The 17,846-nt window shown below is 30.3% G+C and overlaps 3 protein-coding genes across 5 annotated transcripts in view; all 3 read left to right on the top strand.

The window, feature by feature from the left end:
* RpL10Ab (ribosomal protein L10Ab) overlaps window positions 1-13,851 on the top strand; it is a 64,461-nt gene extending 50,610 nt beyond the window's left edge. The window contains exons 2-5 of the mRNA XM_014427176.2: window positions 10,410-10,445; window positions 11,359-11,514; window positions 12,680-13,001; window positions 13,644-13,851. Of these exons, the coding sequence (XP_014282662.1) occupies window positions 10,441-10,445; window positions 11,359-11,514; window positions 12,680-13,001; window positions 13,644-13,814 (654 nt within the window). The 5' untranslated portion in view covers window positions 10,410-10,440 and the 3' untranslated portion in view covers window positions 13,815-13,851. The remainder of the gene's footprint in view (window positions 1-10,409; window positions 10,446-11,358; window positions 11,515-12,679; window positions 13,002-13,643) is intronic.
* On the top strand, window positions 1,641-6,048 carry MED8 (mediator complex subunit 8). 2 transcript variants are annotated; one of them, XM_014427121.2, is made up of 6 exons: window positions 1,641-1,789; window positions 3,255-3,452; window positions 3,531-3,776; window positions 4,062-4,232; window positions 5,490-5,586; window positions 5,731-6,048. In XM_014427121.2, the coding sequence occupies exons 2-6, from the start codon at window positions 3,282-3,284 to the stop codon at window positions 5,808-5,810; spliced, it is 765 nt and encodes a 254-aa protein (XP_014282607.1). In that variant the 5' UTR covers window positions 1,641-1,789; window positions 3,255-3,281; the 3' UTR covers window positions 5,811-6,048. The 2 variants fall into 2 exon arrangements, with proteins under 2 accessions (XP_014282607.1, XP_014282606.1); XM_014427120.2 differs by having other exon boundaries at window positions 4,062-4,241.
* Window positions 13,852-17,126: 3,275 nt separating the features above from the next.
* Window positions 17,127-17,846, top strand: part of LOC106684867 (transient receptor potential channel pyrexia) — a 20,631-nt gene continuing 19,911 nt past the window's right edge. The window contains exon 1 of one of the 2 annotated variants that reach the window (XM_014427173.2): window positions 17,127-17,282. In XM_014427173.2, coding sequence (XP_014282659.2) covers window positions 17,140-17,282 — 143 coding nt within the window. In that variant the 5' untranslated portion in view covers window positions 17,127-17,139. The remainder of the gene's footprint in view (window positions 17,283-17,846) is intronic. The other variant, XM_067045172.1, reaches the window with a different exon arrangement.

The raw sequence follows: 17,846 nt of genomic DNA, 5'->3' as shown, positions 1-17,846 counted from the left end.
GTAAACAACTATAAACCAACGAAGATATTTTTTGAAAAATCATGACTGCATCGACATAGTTCTAAGTACATAGAATAAAATCATAATTGCTTCAACGACAACCCGACAGGTCCCAGCGTTTTAAAGAAGAAAATTATATTTAACAAACAAAATTTAAAAATGTAATTTATAAAACATCTTGAGGTTTGCTTATATCCATGCATCACTCAGAATAGAAAGATTTTATGCTACTACCATGAAATCGATATTAATTGATTTAAATATCACCAATTTAATAAGATGATGAAAATAATTTTATAAAATTATCTACGGAATAATTAGAAAATTCAAAACAAAGAAATTTAGAAATTTCAGCAACCTTTGGTGTAAAGATTCAAGAGCTACAAATTTACTATCATTCAAGTAATTAAATAAACAACAATCCTTGGCCTGTGTTACGAGATCTTACAAAGCAGGAATGCGTGTGAAAAAAGATTGAACAAAACATATTTTATTAGTCCAAAAAGAATCTGTAATTGCTTATTCGTCTCAAAGATGAGGTATCTCCAATTTAGGTACTAAATCTACAAAAGTACTATCTACTAAAAATCTGAACATATTTTCTCAAAGAAGAATTATTGAACGGAAAATTTCATCACAAAAACGTAAAAACAAAAAAAATCGCATTATGGGACTCTTTCTTAAATGTGGCTAATAGAGGAGGTCGTGTGTTAATACTTAATGTAGCACTGATCGACAGGAGGGTTAGATCAAATCAAAGGATATGAAAACCCAATCTATTCCTAACGAGTCTTTTACATACTAAGTAGCTTAGTTGACCAGAATGAAATGAAAGAAGTAAAGCCAGAGATAAAACTAATGTTCAAAACAGTCATAATGTCCGGCACAAATGAGTAGAGTATTCATTAATGAGATTTCTAATAGTAGTTAGATGAACCCGAAGAAAGTGTGTTGGGATCAAGACAATTTGAGATTAAAAGAGTAAAGTGTTGGAGAAAAACTAAGATATGCTAACTTAGTGTGGGTCACTAATTATGTTGGATGACAATGAAGTTGTACGAACACAATCCGACAGCTCAGGGTTTGCCTCCTATCATACCAATTCATGGAGTGCCAATCACTTCTTAATTTGATTGTCAATATTGGCAAATTAATTAATTAATTACATATTGTCAACATTGAAGGAATTACAATTGACCAGCCATCAAAAAAGTCCTTCGGCAAGTCGATGGTACATAGTTATGAAGAAGGATGAAACTATGCGCTTTTTTTTACCACTATCGAGATCTGAATGTCAAGATCATTCCTATCTGCTATATATTAACTTTTTACTTTACTATCAACAACATACATTTTTGTGGATCTTGAGGATCAGGCAATAAGACAACTATATTGAGGCCTCAATATAGTTGTCTTATTGACTGATCCTCAAGATTCATAAACATATGTATACACACACAAACACATATATTAATGAAGACTGAGAACTTGAAATCTGAAAAATCAGTAAACATTTGGGAGATGAAATACCTGTTAGTGGTAAAAGGTTGAAGGAATCTATGAAGAACTACGGGAATGAATTCAATCGAAAGTTGAACCCACTTACTATGGTTTACTATATATTTCAGATTCTACTGAAAAATACCTCTTTGCTATTACCATTGTTTATAACTTACTTAAAAATAATTGTGTACACTGCTTCGCGGAGTTTCAGAAGTGATCTCAAAGGATTGTCTTTAAATGTATCAGAAAAATCTAATTATCGTGTAATTTTTATTTTAGTGATTATGTAAGTCTATCATTTAATTCCCTTGTTAATGAAGTATTGTTGAGGACTTATTACCTAGATTAGAGTTATTGGTAGTAGCCAAACATAATTTCACTGATTTTATATGAAATATAATCCTATTTTGAAAATTATGGGTGGTCAGTGATGTTCCAGTAGAATGGAGGAGGTTGGTGTTAGTAGGGTCCATCCAAGCTTAATCTAAGATTTTAGACTTGACATTTATGAGCTGTCATCACATCAATGCAATGAATGACTACTTCAATAGTTTTTTTCATCCTAAGGATATTCTCATTGGAAAGAAAAGAATCGGAATAAAAAATTGATTGTTGAATGGAGAGTCATTGTTTTGATGTGATGAAATGTTTGAATGTCAGTATTTAAAACCACACAGTTGACTTATTATGGGTCCTTCTAATTCTAACTTCCTCAGTTCATCTTAACACAGAAAGCAACTTGTGGGTTTGTTGGTTCTAGTTAATATTATTTGTCTATTTTTCATATTTAATCGTAAGTTCAATATAATGCACTTATTAATTTAAATTGAAATGGATTTAATAACAAAAAATAAATAAATTAGTTCATAACACTCAAATGTAAGGAAAATAAATATTACTATGCGTCTTTCAGACCCACCTGTCCCCCTTAGAGTTAAATTGAATGTTTTTCCTCGCAGTTCTATATTGCTCTATGTTTTTTTGTTATATTATAATTATCTTTCATATTTTGATGTAGTTAGCTATTTGCAAACCACTAGCTCTTAATTAATTACTTCTAATTTTTTTAAAATTTATATCTAATTTTTGTGTTTAACTATAAGAGTGATATAAATTTCGGTAAAAGTTCACTACTCGTACTCCACTGGCAAGAAATTCAAAAAGCAACTCATTCTATTATTATTATTGCTTTAATTAGATCATAGTTGTCGTCTCCCTCTTGCTCTTAAGGGGATTAATAAACAGTTGCTTTTCAAAGGTTGGGCCCACATTTTTTTTTTTTTTTTTTATTTCATGATCGCCTTGGTCATTTCTGACGTACAGGAGGGTTTTCTGTTGGGGTTCGCCATAGAAATAAGAGTTGACACCCCACTGCAGTCAGTTGAAATTTTAACTCTTTCTTAGCTTAGCTGTAAACAGTCCTGGTTGGGCTTATACTGATCTATAGTATTCTTTTTAAATGAATTTTGAATTTCCTTCCTTTCGGGCACAAGTGGTGAATTAGTACCTAATTTTAATATAGCCCTCTTAATTATCACATGTTTTCCAAATCTTTTGAAGTGATTAGCAACCAATAATTAATAGATACTGAGTTATTAATAGTAACTTGTATGTTGTAGTGTTAGAATAAATTGTTGGTAATAATAAGAAACAACACTATTTGTCAACAGCAAAGTCCACAGAACTTATAATGATTATTATCAATTGTTATCTTTTGTAGTGGCATTCATTAATCTATAGCTAATTTTCAGATTAATTGAATATTGTAATATATTTTAATGAAGATGCAAAGGGAAGAAAAACAATTAGAAACAGCTTTAGATGCCATTTTATCAAGAGTAAATGATTTGAAAAACTCCATTGGTTCTATGATTTTTAAACTTGAAAATGAGAGTGAAAATCTTAACTGGCCAAATTTGCTCGACAATTTTGCTTTACTTTCCAGTCAGGTAAATGTTCTTTTTTTTTATTTATTATAATTTGTTTTACTAATGATGAAATATATAAAGAAATAATAATAATTTTAGTTGGTCTCTTTATCAAAAATGCTTGGTCATGATAAATATCCTCTATTAAGAACGTTGGCTATTATTCCCCTGGAATTAAGCCCAGAAAGAGATGAGCAGTTATTGAGACTAACAGAAGGAAGAGTAGCAGTGTTTTCACATGACCTAGCTCCAGATTATCTTCGTACAAAACCAGTACCAGAAGTAGAACAGAAAATGATACAACTTGAACATAAGGCATCAAATTTGTCTTTTGAGACAGTACAGGTATGCATTAATTTGGTTACTTAGTTATTGCTTTCTCTAAGTGTTGTAATCTATTTTAATATGTGTAAATATGTAAATAATAAAAGTTTTAAGGAAAGGAATTAGAAGGAAGTTCCTCTTAAAAAAAAAAAAAAAAAGGAACTACCTATACAAATAGATGTGAGTTAGATCATAATGTGTTTATTTATTTGAATGCATGAGGGGTACCATAATAGCAGAAATGATTAAATGATCTTGATTTCAGTTGTTCCTTAGCTAATAAATTTCATATTTTCTTGTTTATAGAAGCAAATGACAGCGTACAGTAAAGTTGTGGGACATGTTTGGGAAATAGTCTCTAAAGCAAGAGAAGAATGGGAAACAGAGGGAAGTGGGAGATCAGGTTCAGCGATAACTTCTTCATTAGCAGATACCAATACTTTAGTTGCTGCTGTAGCTATGGGGAAAGGATTGAAGGTATGTGATGTAAGTTGACTTTTTGTTATCATCTTGACCCTACTTCTTTTAAAAATGTATACTTATATATTTTTAAAAAGGTACTTGATGTTTTATTTAGAGATATCTTCTATACTAGTTGTTTAGTTTGAGTGTAACAAAATTGTATATATAACTAAATAAAATAAAACCTGTACCATTACCACTCTTGAAAGTTCTGAAGTTGATTCTTGGTTTGGATTTATTATTACTATTATAACAATAAGTGATATAATCAACATCTCCTAACCCAATGAAGGGCCATCTACCGAAGCTGAGTGTGCCCTAAGATTCTCTCCCAACCTAAGAGTCAATCCACAGCTATTTTTTCTGTACAAAACATCTTCTGTTCTCAAAAAATATTTCAAAAGAAATAGACATGAATTTAAATGAAAAAGAAAGGTGTAAATATTACTAAGCTAAGAGCACTTTATTATCCTGTTGGATTGTATTCATAATGACAACTCGTTTTTCTGCAAATTTGGATATAATGCAGGTTCGGCTCTGATCCCAATCTTATATATTTAAAAACAAATGATGCTTACGATAAACTTTGTTTCGAAATATTTTCAACAAAGCATCGTTTATTATATACATATGCAAATAGTTTTCCAATTATGTATACCTATACTATAAAACAAGTCATTTAATTTCCCTTTAAGCTACATTTTGTGCTGATCCAATATATTTCAATACATAGAAAATAAATAAAAAAACATTTGATGACCAATAACACTTCAAGTAATCAACTTAGTGTAACAATTCATTTTCTTTTCTCTTCATATTTATATCTACACCTATAAAAAAAAAAAAAAAAAAAATTAAATCAGCTGATAACCTTACAGTTATATTAATTTACAAGTAACATGTGAGATATGAATAATACTAAGCCGTGAGAGTTATGACCATTGGTCCTATTAATATGCACAATGCAATTGTAGTAAGTTTGTATGTATTCAATGACGGTTGGTATTTGTAACTCAACAAAGAAAGTCTTGTTATTAACATAAAATTCATTTTTAGTTTGTTAAAGATACATTTGGGGTGTAAAAAAAAAAAGACTAAATAAAAAAAAAAGTGGGTTTATATGACAAATTTTTAAGAATGTGGTGGGAAAAAAAATCATCAAATAGTTCAAAAAATTACAATTACATAAAGTTCAGGACTGGTTTCAGGTGATAGTTAAATATATAGGAAAAATATGTTATTTAATTATTATAAATTTATATTTCATTTTAGGGAATGGGACAAGGGCAGTTACCTCCTAACATGATGGGACCTTCAGGAAGGCCAGTTGGTGGTGGACAACTACCTTCTAATCAGCTTCAACAACAAAGTATATCTTTTATTAATTTGTATCTTTTAATCTTTCTTACTTTCTTAAGTAATTTTAAATTAATTTATTTGTTATATTTGGTTACTGCTTAAGTATAAAATAAATATCTATATGTGTCTTTAATTATGATTTTTTTTTTTCTAGTGGGACAAATGGGGAAAGTTCCGAGTGGTATTAAAACAAATATAAAATCAGCCAACCAGATGCACCCTTATAGCCGATGATTTTTCTTCCAATTTTTAAAAAATATTTTGTTTATGGTAATGTTTGATTTGTAAAATAATATTGTGATTATGATAAATTTATATGAATGTTATATCCTTAAACTTGTAATTATATTGTTATTAGTTATGTACATATAAAACAAAGATTTTCCTAAGGACTAACACTCCAATGAAGCTTTCTTGAAGATATTTTGTATTTATAGTAACTTCAATATAATTTTTTTAATATATTCCTACACATTTTCATGTGTATTTCATGGAACTTGGACTATTCTTAAGAAAAAAAAGAGTGCAGGTTGCCAAAATTGGTTTTTATAACAATGAATATTGATATATTTTTAACTCTCACGAACAAATGGTTTTTATACAAGTTTCTTGCAAAATGTTAAATTGACCCCTAATTTACAAATATAGCTGGCACAGAAATATTTTAAGGGGAAATGATGACAGAAAAAAAGTTTTCCCCACCCCCTTCTATAGCAGGTGTGAGTGGCTGCAATACAAAGTCATTAAAATATATTAAACACGTCAATTGGTATGGAACTTTACTCAGCCTGAACGTATATTTATAACAGAACTGTGAAAAAAAACTGAATAAGTGTTCAATTACTGGTAGTAAAAAAAAAAAAAAAAAAAAAAAAAATCCGAATAAGTTTTAGAATGATATAGTATTGTGAATATATGACTTACGATCATGATGAAGACTGGTAATGTGATATGGATACCATAAAAGGTATGGTACCCTTCTCTGATAGATTCTTAACTATGGGATTATCTATTAATTTTCATGTTAGACTTTGATCAGAAATAGGATAGATTTTGCTTAGTATTAACAACTAGTCCTACCAGACAAACCATGACCAACTCGATATAAATCGAGGGTTCACAAATCCTTGGATAGCTATTTATTGGCTTATAAAACTTTCAAAATATGGTACTTTCTCTGATTGACTGGCACTGGGAAAGGATAAGACACCTTCTTCCAATTTTGTATGAAGTGGATCCCTTCAATATTTTATGTGTGTCTCAGGCCTCCTCAAGAATCCATGAAAAAATTCTTAATTACTAATAGGGAATCTTCTTGCCAGTAAATTGAAATAAAGTTTGTTTTTTTTATAAAATTCTGTTCCTCGATTTTCGATCTGTATGTTGCAAAAGCTATTCACTCACAGGAGAAGGCATTGTGCATCATTACTGAATTTGGCCAACTTTTCTTGGTAATTCTAAATTTGGAAAAAAAATCTACATATATTCAGCTATTTAATTCATTTGGCTCAGAGATGTGAGAAACAATAACACCTTGAAACTACTTTATTTTATAGCTGAGTTTAACAAATGACATGTTTTAATTGGTAGATCATTGATTGACCATGTGTATAGTAGTACTAAAAATATTTATTAGGAGCCAATATTTCGCCCCACTTAGCAGGGCTTCATGAATAATGAAATAATGGTGGGATGACAATATAAAATTAATTATAAGCAAGAAAAAAAAGAAGCAAGCGTACAAGTCCTACCAACACAATATGATGCCCGACAATTATGCTAAGTACAAGAAACAAGACAAAAGCAACAGTTGGAAAGAATTATGGAAAAGCTTTGATAACACAAATCAAAACCTGAATAAATCTTGGCAAACTGAAATTCTTGAAAGGAAAAAAAAAAAGCAAAGACAGTGAAAAATTTAAAAGATGGTAATAGTGAACAGCTAACAGAACCTTGCAAAATATTAGATAGATGGCGTAGATATTACCTAAATCTTTTTGCTAATGAAGAAGTAATTGAAGATCAAAAGAAACAGGTGCTATGTGAAGTTAGCGTGGAAACCATGAATGAAGAGGAAGTATAAGTGGCTCTTGAGCTGATGAAGAAAGGCCAGGTGGTAGGTAGAGGTATCATTGCCTTCAAGTTTTTGTAATATGGTTGCACTAGCTGATTAAAGCTCTGCGAAGGCTATTTCAGACTGTATGGGACCCAAGGCAACCACAAAAGATTGGGAATACAGCGTGATTATTTTAATCCACAAAAAAGGCTGTCAAATAGTGTGAGCTAATTACAAGCCAATCAGTTTCTTGTCCCTGGCCCACAAAAAGTACACACATGGAAAAAAAGAAATTAAAACAAATTGTGGAGGAGCAGGCAGGTTTTTACCATGGAATCCCATAGGGTCCTCAACAAGAAATATGGAATGCTTTGGTGGCAAAAAATGTTCCTAGAGATCTCATTACTGCCTTAAAATCTGTATATACTAATTCAAAAGGTGGAGTAAGGATCAACGGAACAGTCTGTTCCTCTTCCAACTGATAGAAGTGTCAAACAGGGGGATAGCCTATCCCACTCTTAATTTCCATATTTTTAGATGAAATCCATAAAACTCCACACAGTTATTGATAATTGGAATATGATGATGGTGCTCAGTTAGTCTTATATACTGACGATATCGGTCTCATTTGTGATGAAAAACAGAAACTGTGTTCACAGGAATGGCAGGAGGAACTTCAGGGAAAAGGGATGACCATGAATGCCTCCTAGAGTAAGGTAATGTCCCTTTCCCCAGATGAAGTGAAAACAGTGGAGAAGGACTGTAAGGATGAAGTTCTCAAAGTATTCAAGAACTTTAATTACTTAAGTATGTAGTGATGCTATATATCAGGGATCGCCCGTTCTAGCACCATTATTTCTTCCCGCCAAGACAAAGAGCTTCAGTTCATTTCACCTTGGAGCACCTAGTCAGATATTGTGTTTATTTATTCAGTAAAATGTAAATAATTGTATAATGTTATAAATAACAACTCCGGGCTTACATACCTCCTTTGTATCTGCAGGAATAGTAACCGGTAGGACGAGGTTACTCTCCTCAGAGAAATTACGGCTGTCACCCTTTAAGTCTCATCCTGTCTATTCACCTCCTAATCAACTACCTTTTCTAACTTTAATACGCATTGTCGAGACCTTCTGGTCAAGAATACCTAATATTATCTATTAGTGTCAGAAAGAACACAACCAACTGTACAGGAACAAACATAAACATATTAGGAAATCGCAAATAGAATTGCTAGAGTTAACCAAAGCACCAATAGCAGGTGACGATGGCTATCAGATGCGGGGCACGAACAAAGTTCCATAGTAACCAATCAGTATACCTCCTTACTCTTATCTATGGGAGTGAAAGCTGGGTAATGCTTGTTAAGCAGGATCACAGGTGCTGAAATGATGTTCTTACGTTAAGTTACAGGAAAATATTGAATAGACAGCACAAGAATTGAAAGGATTAGGGAAGACCTGAATATTACAATATCATAATCCACCCTAGAAAAGAGACAGCTTTAGTGGTTCGCATATGTTTGTCGAAAGAGAGAGGACCGTGAACCCAGAAAGGCAATGGAAGCTCGACCCACTGGCAAGAAGCCATCCAGAAGACCTGGAATTTCTATGAAAAAAACATCTAAAGGATTGGAAGAAAAACACTCGAATGACAAGAGCGGTTTTGAAGGAACCGTGAGGCTTAGCAGAGTAGATCAAGGTCTCTCCACGCCAGAAAATAATATAAGGAGGAAGATAGAGGTGGGAAAAGAAGAAGTTTGCAAATAAATTTTACTTTTTGTGTATTTTCTATCATTCAGTAATGATTTTAATGAAAGAGATCACTATAAAAATGTATAATAGTACAATAGAAAATATATGGTCCGGGTGCGGTCAAAAAAACTCAAATAGTATATTCTACTATTTGAGTTTTTTTGACCGCACCCGGACCATATTCCTTTCATCTTTACACACGGTCAATCTATATCTTCCAATAGAAAATATAGTTTGCGTAATAGAAAATTATCTCTAAATTACTCAGATAATTCCTGTTGGGATAAGAAACATTAAAATTAGATGTTATTGTTGATGTCGTTAACCTCTTTGAATAATGTCTTTAGCACATTTTTCTTAGTTAAAAGTAGGTTTTCAAATTGACACGAATTTTCGTGGTTTCAAGTGATTAGGAAGGGGTAACACCACTGCCAATACCCTCAACCCATAATGATGCCTTGGGAATTTCGCAGTGTAATTAAAATTTTCTGAAGGAACTGAAACAAAAAAAAAAATGTTCCAACCACAACAGGACATATTTATTATCGATTGAATATGAATTTAATGAAAGGCAGTGTTTCTTTGACATCTATGATGTCTGTGCCCTTTAAAATAGATATTCGTTACAATTCACTTGTTACTATTCGTTTACTGCTTATTTACTTAATTTTGCTAATGCTTTAATATTTGAATAATTATTACTTTAAACTTCGCTATGAATATTTTTTCTGACATTTCTATTAACAGTATGCAGTTTTGTTTAATGGCTATATTTTATCCTCCATTGTTTTATAAAAATACTATTAAACGACCTATATTATTATTTTAATCAGACTTTATACCGACTGGGCCCAAGAGTATTATTTGAAATTACCAACGTAGTCAACAATCTCTAAATTCCTATCACAAAAGTATCGATTAAAGGCGCAAAATATATCCATATTGTTTAGTATCGATATCTTTATCCCCTCCTTTCCTAATACAAGTGCTCTCGATTCTTTCATTAAGTGGCGGTAACGTGGTGTCGTTTTCTTCGTGAAACTTCTTTCGGAAAATGACGTGAGTTTTCTTTATGAATTTATTTTTTTCCCTATTTCACAGTTTTAGCCCATTTCGTTTAATAATTTCCATTGTATTTAATCTGCACTGTTTTAACATAGGATTGAGTAGTTTCAGATTATAAGCTCCACGTGGTCGCCATTAATATTTTAGCTAAGCTAATAACTCAACGCTTATGATATTGAATTTGATAATTATTAATTTATCGTTATCTTTATGTTGTTGTTCAATTAAATATCTATTTAATCCAGTTTTGAAAATCTTGTAATGTTTAATTTCTAACTTCACAGTTGCTGAGCTTTTCTCAGTGAGTTTTAAGATAGGTTATTGTCTATCTTCCCATTATAAATTATTGCAGTTTATACTCGGTTTAAGTTCAAATGTTTTTTTTTAATGTCGTTCTTTGGAGTACCTCAGACAATATGGATGTATATCTAGTTTAGTTTTGCAACTTCTTATTTGATTTTGTTCATTTGAGAAAAATGTCTGATCTTGTTTAGATACTACTTTAAGGATGATTACTATGGTGTGAATTAGAGGAGAGGAGTGTTATTTCTTATATTTCAAGGCTAATCTTTCCTGTTTTAAAAAATTGTTTAAATTATTTTGCAAAAAATTAATGAAGTATTCAAAAATTTTAATTTATTACTTTATGAATTCATGTTAATATAGAAAATAAGCAATTTGTTAGATATATGATTATCAATTTTCAAGTATTAAAGGAAATACAGTCTTTTAGTTGTTGAGTTATAACTAATTACGTTTTTGTTAACTGTAATTAATGAGTCAATATATAGTTCTTACTTCCCACTTTGCGCCTATAATACTTTTAAAATAAAAACTGTTATGTTTTAAGATTTAGTAATTATTTTCGTACTTACTTTTAACATTTTGTCTTTATCATATTTTGTAGGTCCAAGGTTTCAAGGGAAACATTATATGAATGTGTGAATTCTGTGCTCACAAATTCACAAGAAAAGAAGAGGAATTTTGTTGAAACTGTGGAGATTCAAATTGGTCTGAAAAACTATGATCCCCAGAAGGACAAACGTTTTTCAGGCACTGTTAAGTAAGACCTTACCCCAAGTCAACTTATTTATTAATGAAATTGGTTTGGTGTTCAGCAATACTTTGAGTTGGACTATTTAATTATGGAAATGATAATGTTTATATTTTTCTGCTTATTAGATTTAATTATTATGTATATGCTGTTAACCAACCAATACTTTTCTTGGGGTTCAGGTAGTCGTGATATATATCATGACGGACCTTCACCCAGGGTCTTAAATAAACTGGGTAGGTCATAATGACCGAAATTTAATTTCTTTCTGCAATGGTAATATAATAGTTATTATTTTGTGTTTCTAAGTATTTATCACACTAAATTAGGCTGTTACATAAGTTCTTCTTTCACAGATTGCTCTTTTTTTTTCTTATCCATTCTTCTGTTTAGTATTAAATATTCTGATTTAGTTAAAAAATTGTTCCTTCAGATTAAAGGAAAAATAAAAAATATATTTCTTTTATTCAGTGTTTATCTTGAATGACTTATGTAAACTTAGTGTTGTCATAAGTGTTTAAAATTTAATGGGTGTATTGTTATATGAGGCATGTTTTTTTATCATTCAGTGTACCCCTATGGTGTATTAATATAGATAATTTTTCCCCCATCTGTTTAAATTTAATGTTATATTGTGCTAACTAGCACCTGATTTTCAAGGGTCTTGTTCTAGAGCTTTCTTGATAATAGTCCATAACATATTTATAATAGGTCACACCAAATATAATTAAATATTATAACTTTATAACATCCATAAGGCCTGTCGACATTTAACTAGTTGAATCCTGTGTGAAGTTAAAAGTGGATTTTGTTCACATTAATGATATTATTTATAATTAAAGGAATGAAGTAGATGTTAAGCTCTTCTTCTATTTATTTTATTTTTAACCATTTATTAAGCAGAAAAAAATAAAATGCTCAATGGAGATTTTAAAATCCTGTCCGAATACAGCATGCACACCTTTCTTTTATGTGGTCATTTGGAATGAATTATCCTAACCAATTACATTACTGTACCCTGCTTACCTTAGTTTTCCACTGTTACCTGGTGTGGAAGTCTTGTTTATTTACTTCTTTGGTTTCCCTGAATACCTACTAATTTACTTGAGCAGTAATTTCTTGTTATGCATTTAGAAAAATTATTTCTGCTTATTATCAAATATAAAATTTTCAGGCTAAAGCACATTCCCAGGCCTAAAATGCAGGTCTGTATACTTGGTGACCAACAGCATTGTGATGAGGCTAAAGCCAATAATGTGCCCTATATGGATGTTGAAGCGCTTAAAAAATTAAATAAGCAGAAGAAGTTGGTTAAAAAGCTGGCCAAGAAATATGATGCTTTTCTTGCCAGTGAAGCTCTCATTAAACAGATTCCCAGGCTTTTGGGTCCAGGTCTTAACAAAGCTGGTAAATTTCCTGGGTTATTATCGCATCAAGAATCTATGATGCAGAAGATTGATGAAGTAAAAGCTACTATCAAATTTCAGATGAAGAAGGTAATTTTATTTTTCTTTGTTTATCTATTTATTTTTACTTATGCTTGATGATAATTTAGTTAGTTATTTATCATGCATATACTATAGTGTATAGACCTTAAAAATTAAAAAAAAAAAAAAAAAAGATTACTTTTCATAACCCTAAATTTTTCAATTACTTTTTTTTTAGCTATTATGTTTTATAATAGTATTAATAGAATAAAATGATAATTTTTAATAATTATAACTTAGTTATTTAAATTTCTTATACATTTTTATTTTATAAACCATTTAAATTAGTTATTAAATAGTTATTTTTTGTTAATGTATTTTATTTATCAAAGATAAAATCAATATTTTTTCTTTTAAAAAAAAAAAAAAATACTATTGATAAAATCTAATTATAAAAAGACATTTAACAAACATGTTGCATAATGCTTGACTAGTTACCTGTAATGTGCCCTATGATAATAAATATATTGAGGACTCTTACAATGATCCGTTTAAGTGATCTTATTATTAATTTTAAAACACTTTTCCATCCCCCTGTTTATATATGATTAGCTCTAAACAAAATGAACTCTTTTACAAAGTTCACCCTCTTTTATGTTCTGGATGGTGATGTGTTGAATATGTTTGTACATTAATTGTTTTGTGTTTTAGGTACTGTGTTTGTCTGTAGCTGTTGGACACGTCGGTATGACAGCAGATGAATTAGTGCAAAATGTCCATCTTTCAGTGAACTTTTTGGTTTCGTTGCTCAAAAAGCATTGGCAAAACGTTAGGTCATTACATGTTAAATCAACAATGGGACCTCCACAAAGATTGTACTAATGCCTTTTACTTTTAAATAAAATAACTACATTTTGAAGTTGTTTTTTTTTTTTTCTTTCAACTCTTCATATAATTGTATTTCTTACTCAGTTTATTACAATATTTTTTTTTTAATCCTTGTTAGTCGGTTATCAGAATTGGGCAGTATTCCCTGAAAATATATTTGTGAACCCAATTTAAGTATTTGTTTTTCCATGAAATACTATTCAGTCATAATGAATTAGGAATACATCATTATTTGTTATCATTAATCATGATAACTAGCATATCTACTACTCAGTAATGAATACATTAGTATTCATATATCTATTGATAATGAATCTTAATCATTAATAAATACAACTGGAAATGAAATATCTTGTCTACCTTTTATCCAGAATTGATTAAACTCAAGGGTGTTCCTCGATTATAATTATGAAAAAGATAAAAGTATGAAAAATTATGCTTATAACTATTTTAATTTTTATGGGTTATTTAGTATTGAAACAATTCTATATAATAATTAGTTCTTTAATTTATGTATGTTGAAAACAACAAATGTCTGAGTTTAGTGCAGAAAAATCCCCATTTACGGCAGGTGGATTTTCAAGTTTATTAAGATGTCTGTGTTCCAATGTGACTAGTCCCTTACTGAGGCCATAGACTGAAAGATGCTTCAGTGACTGAGAGAAAACACCTTAGTAATCAAATATTAGCTACTCAAGCATTAGGGCTTTGTATACTTTAGGTATACAACGTAAAGAATGCATTCAATTTCAAGCTTCATTTAGAACAAATCTAAATGAATACTACATAAGGTCTTAGAATTGGGGTGAGGATATGCTTGGTAGGTTTATGGTATTCAATTCAAATCGAGTATGAGGATATTTTAACAATTACATAAATATATTATTTTTAATGTGAGAAGCCAGAATTTCTGTCGAAAGCTCTCTGATGACCTGAAACTCAGATCAAAACGTCAGCAGGAATAAATAATTTTTTGTTTATTTATGCTTTATTTGCTTACTGCACCCCTCTACCATCTTCACTTATTATTTTTAATTATAAGAGATGATAATTATGGATGTTAGAGTGCCTATAATTTCAACATCTGTTAAAAATTATAAATGAGAAAAGAAGTAATATCTACATTCATTTATTGAATTTATATTTTGAACAAATTACTGATATAAATAATTATGGATGTTAGAGTGCCTATAATTTCAACATCTTCCGTTTTTAAAATTATAAATGAAAATTTTATATTTTGAACAAATTACTGATATAAATTTTATTTTACTAATAATTTAATATTACTAAGTCATTACAGTAATATATTAGAACGAAATTTCAAAGTTATCAGAATAGTTCATACCACTTCCTTTAGTGATTATTTAAAGTAGATCAGGTAGTTGAGGTTGATATGATAGCTCTACACTTTATTTAATGTTGAGGACTAGATTTATATTTATGTTTAATTTCAACTTGTGAATAATTAGTTTAATTAATAACAATTAAACAAATTATAACATATTAATAACAAATTAACAATTTTAATAAATAATTTGCAACTTCCTTTCCTGCTCCCAAAATATTTTCATAAAGGGGGCCTCACTTTATTGACATAAACCTTTGCATTTTTACTGGAAAATGGAAAAAAATATTTAATGTTTTAGATATCTAGGAAAATATTGGTACCGTGTTTGTCTCTAGCTAAAACTGGACTAATCGATCGAACTGTTCATTTGATTTTTTGATGAAATTTTTAATTTGTAAACTAATAATTCACTAGTTGAAATTAAACATAAATATAAATATCAGGGATGGTGTGGGCTGATGTCTAGTTGCCTCCATATCGATTTTTCATATTCAATCCACTAATTTCCTCCAGGCTCGCGTTAACCTATTTTTCGAAAACGGCTCGTCAGAACTTTTTTAATCAGTTTTGTTAATTCAACAGTAAACTGATGGTAAAAGAATCATGCAATGCTTTTCCGAGATTAAATATGTTTTATTTCATAAAACAACTGAAATCAAACTAAATATCAAAGATCTATGAATGTTCATGTTTTTAACGCCCAAAAGGAAAAGAGAAGTAATTACCTATTTAAAAAGACGCATTCAGATAAACTACTGTATTATTTTCAAAGGCAGTTGGCTATAATAGAGATTTGTATGAATCAAAATTTGAAAACAAATCGTGGAGATGTTGACTATCTTATCCATGTAAGTGTAATCCATTTATGACAGTCTGTTTTGATATGTGAGTAAACTATTATTTTTTTTACAACACTCAGGTAATTTCTTAGAGCCCGAATCAACTCTCATCTATCTTGAATCAGTTTTTCTTTATGTAAATATAATATCGAACTAATCATCCAGACTATTAAGGAACCCATCTTAACTATTAATTATTATAAAGTTTTAAGATATATTTTATTAAAATACATTTGTTCTTTAAATTTTAAATAAATTGGTTATTTTTTTTCACGCGAATTCCTTACCAATATAATAATTTCTTACTGTACCTTCACTAATATTAGCCCGATAGAGACTTTTATAAATTAGTTTTTGACAATTTAACTACCCTTGAAACGGAAATGTGGAATATATAGATATACATATGGAATTATTCATAAAATTAAAAAGCCGTCTTTGTTAGAAGTATCTAATAAACAGTATCTTCTCTAATACTGGTTGGATTTGAATGTTCTTATGTTTATTGAGATCAAAGGCGTTTCTCAGCTAATACTTTCAATTAAACATATACCCAGTTTACCATCTAATGTATGCTTTTTACATTATTTTTAAATTAAAATTTTATTTTATTTATGAATTTTTATCAGGGATTTATACTATATATGAAGAAGCCTCCAAGTGGAGTATTTTAAGAAAGTTTAATCAAAACAATTGGAGCAGTTTTGGCACTTCAGTTACAGAAGAACACGCTTTTTGGCAATTGCACATAGGATGCCCGTTTGGCACAAAGATACCAGAAGCTAAACTACAAACCAAATATAAAGTATCGGCCCACCCGTTCAAGAGATAATCGTGGCTCAGACAGACACATTAATGGCCCTCAAAGAGTTTTTTTTAACTCAAAGGACTCTATAGGTTCGTTGAAAACTGGATATCCAAAATTTGACTCGATTTCTATGCTATTCTTACATAGCTGCCTAGGAAAGTAAAAATAAGGAATTACTAGAGTAAAAACCGTAAAATTTGCCTTATATTTGAACAACTATCCATATTTAACAAAACTCCAATTAGAGTGAAGAATATTATCAATGTATAGGTGGGATATATGCCTGAAGTGGGGAGACTTGTGTTATCAGTATTTGTTGTAATGTACAGCAGGAGGGAGTCGTACGAGACCGCCTCCAGCTTCGGTTATGGCACGTCCAGCTGTCAAAGAAATCGCCGAAAGGAGCGCCTTAACACTGAGCTTCTTAAGGCAGTCTCCAGTATCGAATCGGACCAGGTCTTGAGGTCAGTTTGTGTCTCATATTTATTAATGGATAGATAGATATTTATTTTTACCCTCTCGTTTCTTGGTTACTGATCCACAACTTGCGCTCTACAGAAAAAGAAATTCAAAATCCACTTAAACAGAACAATACTGTTTAATATAAGCCCAATCTCCATTAAAAGAATTTCTCGAGGGATGTGTTTGTCTCTTATGAGCGAGCGTAAGTCTATAGCTATGATCTAATTAGAGGAGTCAAATAATAGCAGTATAAGTTGTTTTTGAATTTCCCCCCATTGAAGCGTGAGTTGTGAAACATTTCCTATACTGTTTTCGCTTTCAAAATATTTGGGTTTTACAATGCAATATTTTAATTGGACCCCTTGTTAATTATAATTGAGGCGTTTGGTTTCAAAACCGGTTACATCCATTTTCAAAAATTTTTCAGGACTGATCAAAAAAGATTAAATTTAAAAAATTAATCAATTTAGCAATTTTTTTTTTTATTTTTTTCGTCGTTTTGCAAACAATTAACTTCAAACAAAATTTTTTGACGTCTTTTCATCACCTGTTTTTTTTTAAATCTC

The sequence above is a fragment of the Halyomorpha halys genome, unplaced genomic scaffold, assembly GCF_000696795.3.
Source record: "Halyomorpha halys isolate HHAL.00 unplaced genomic scaffold, Hhal_1.1 Scaffold624.1, whole genome shotgun sequence".
NCBI lineage: Eukaryota > Metazoa > Arthropoda > Insecta > Hemiptera > Pentatomidae > Halyomorpha > Halyomorpha halys.
The sequence above is the reverse complement of the archived record's forward strand: the minus strand, read 5'-3'. Positions and strand labels throughout refer to the sequence as shown.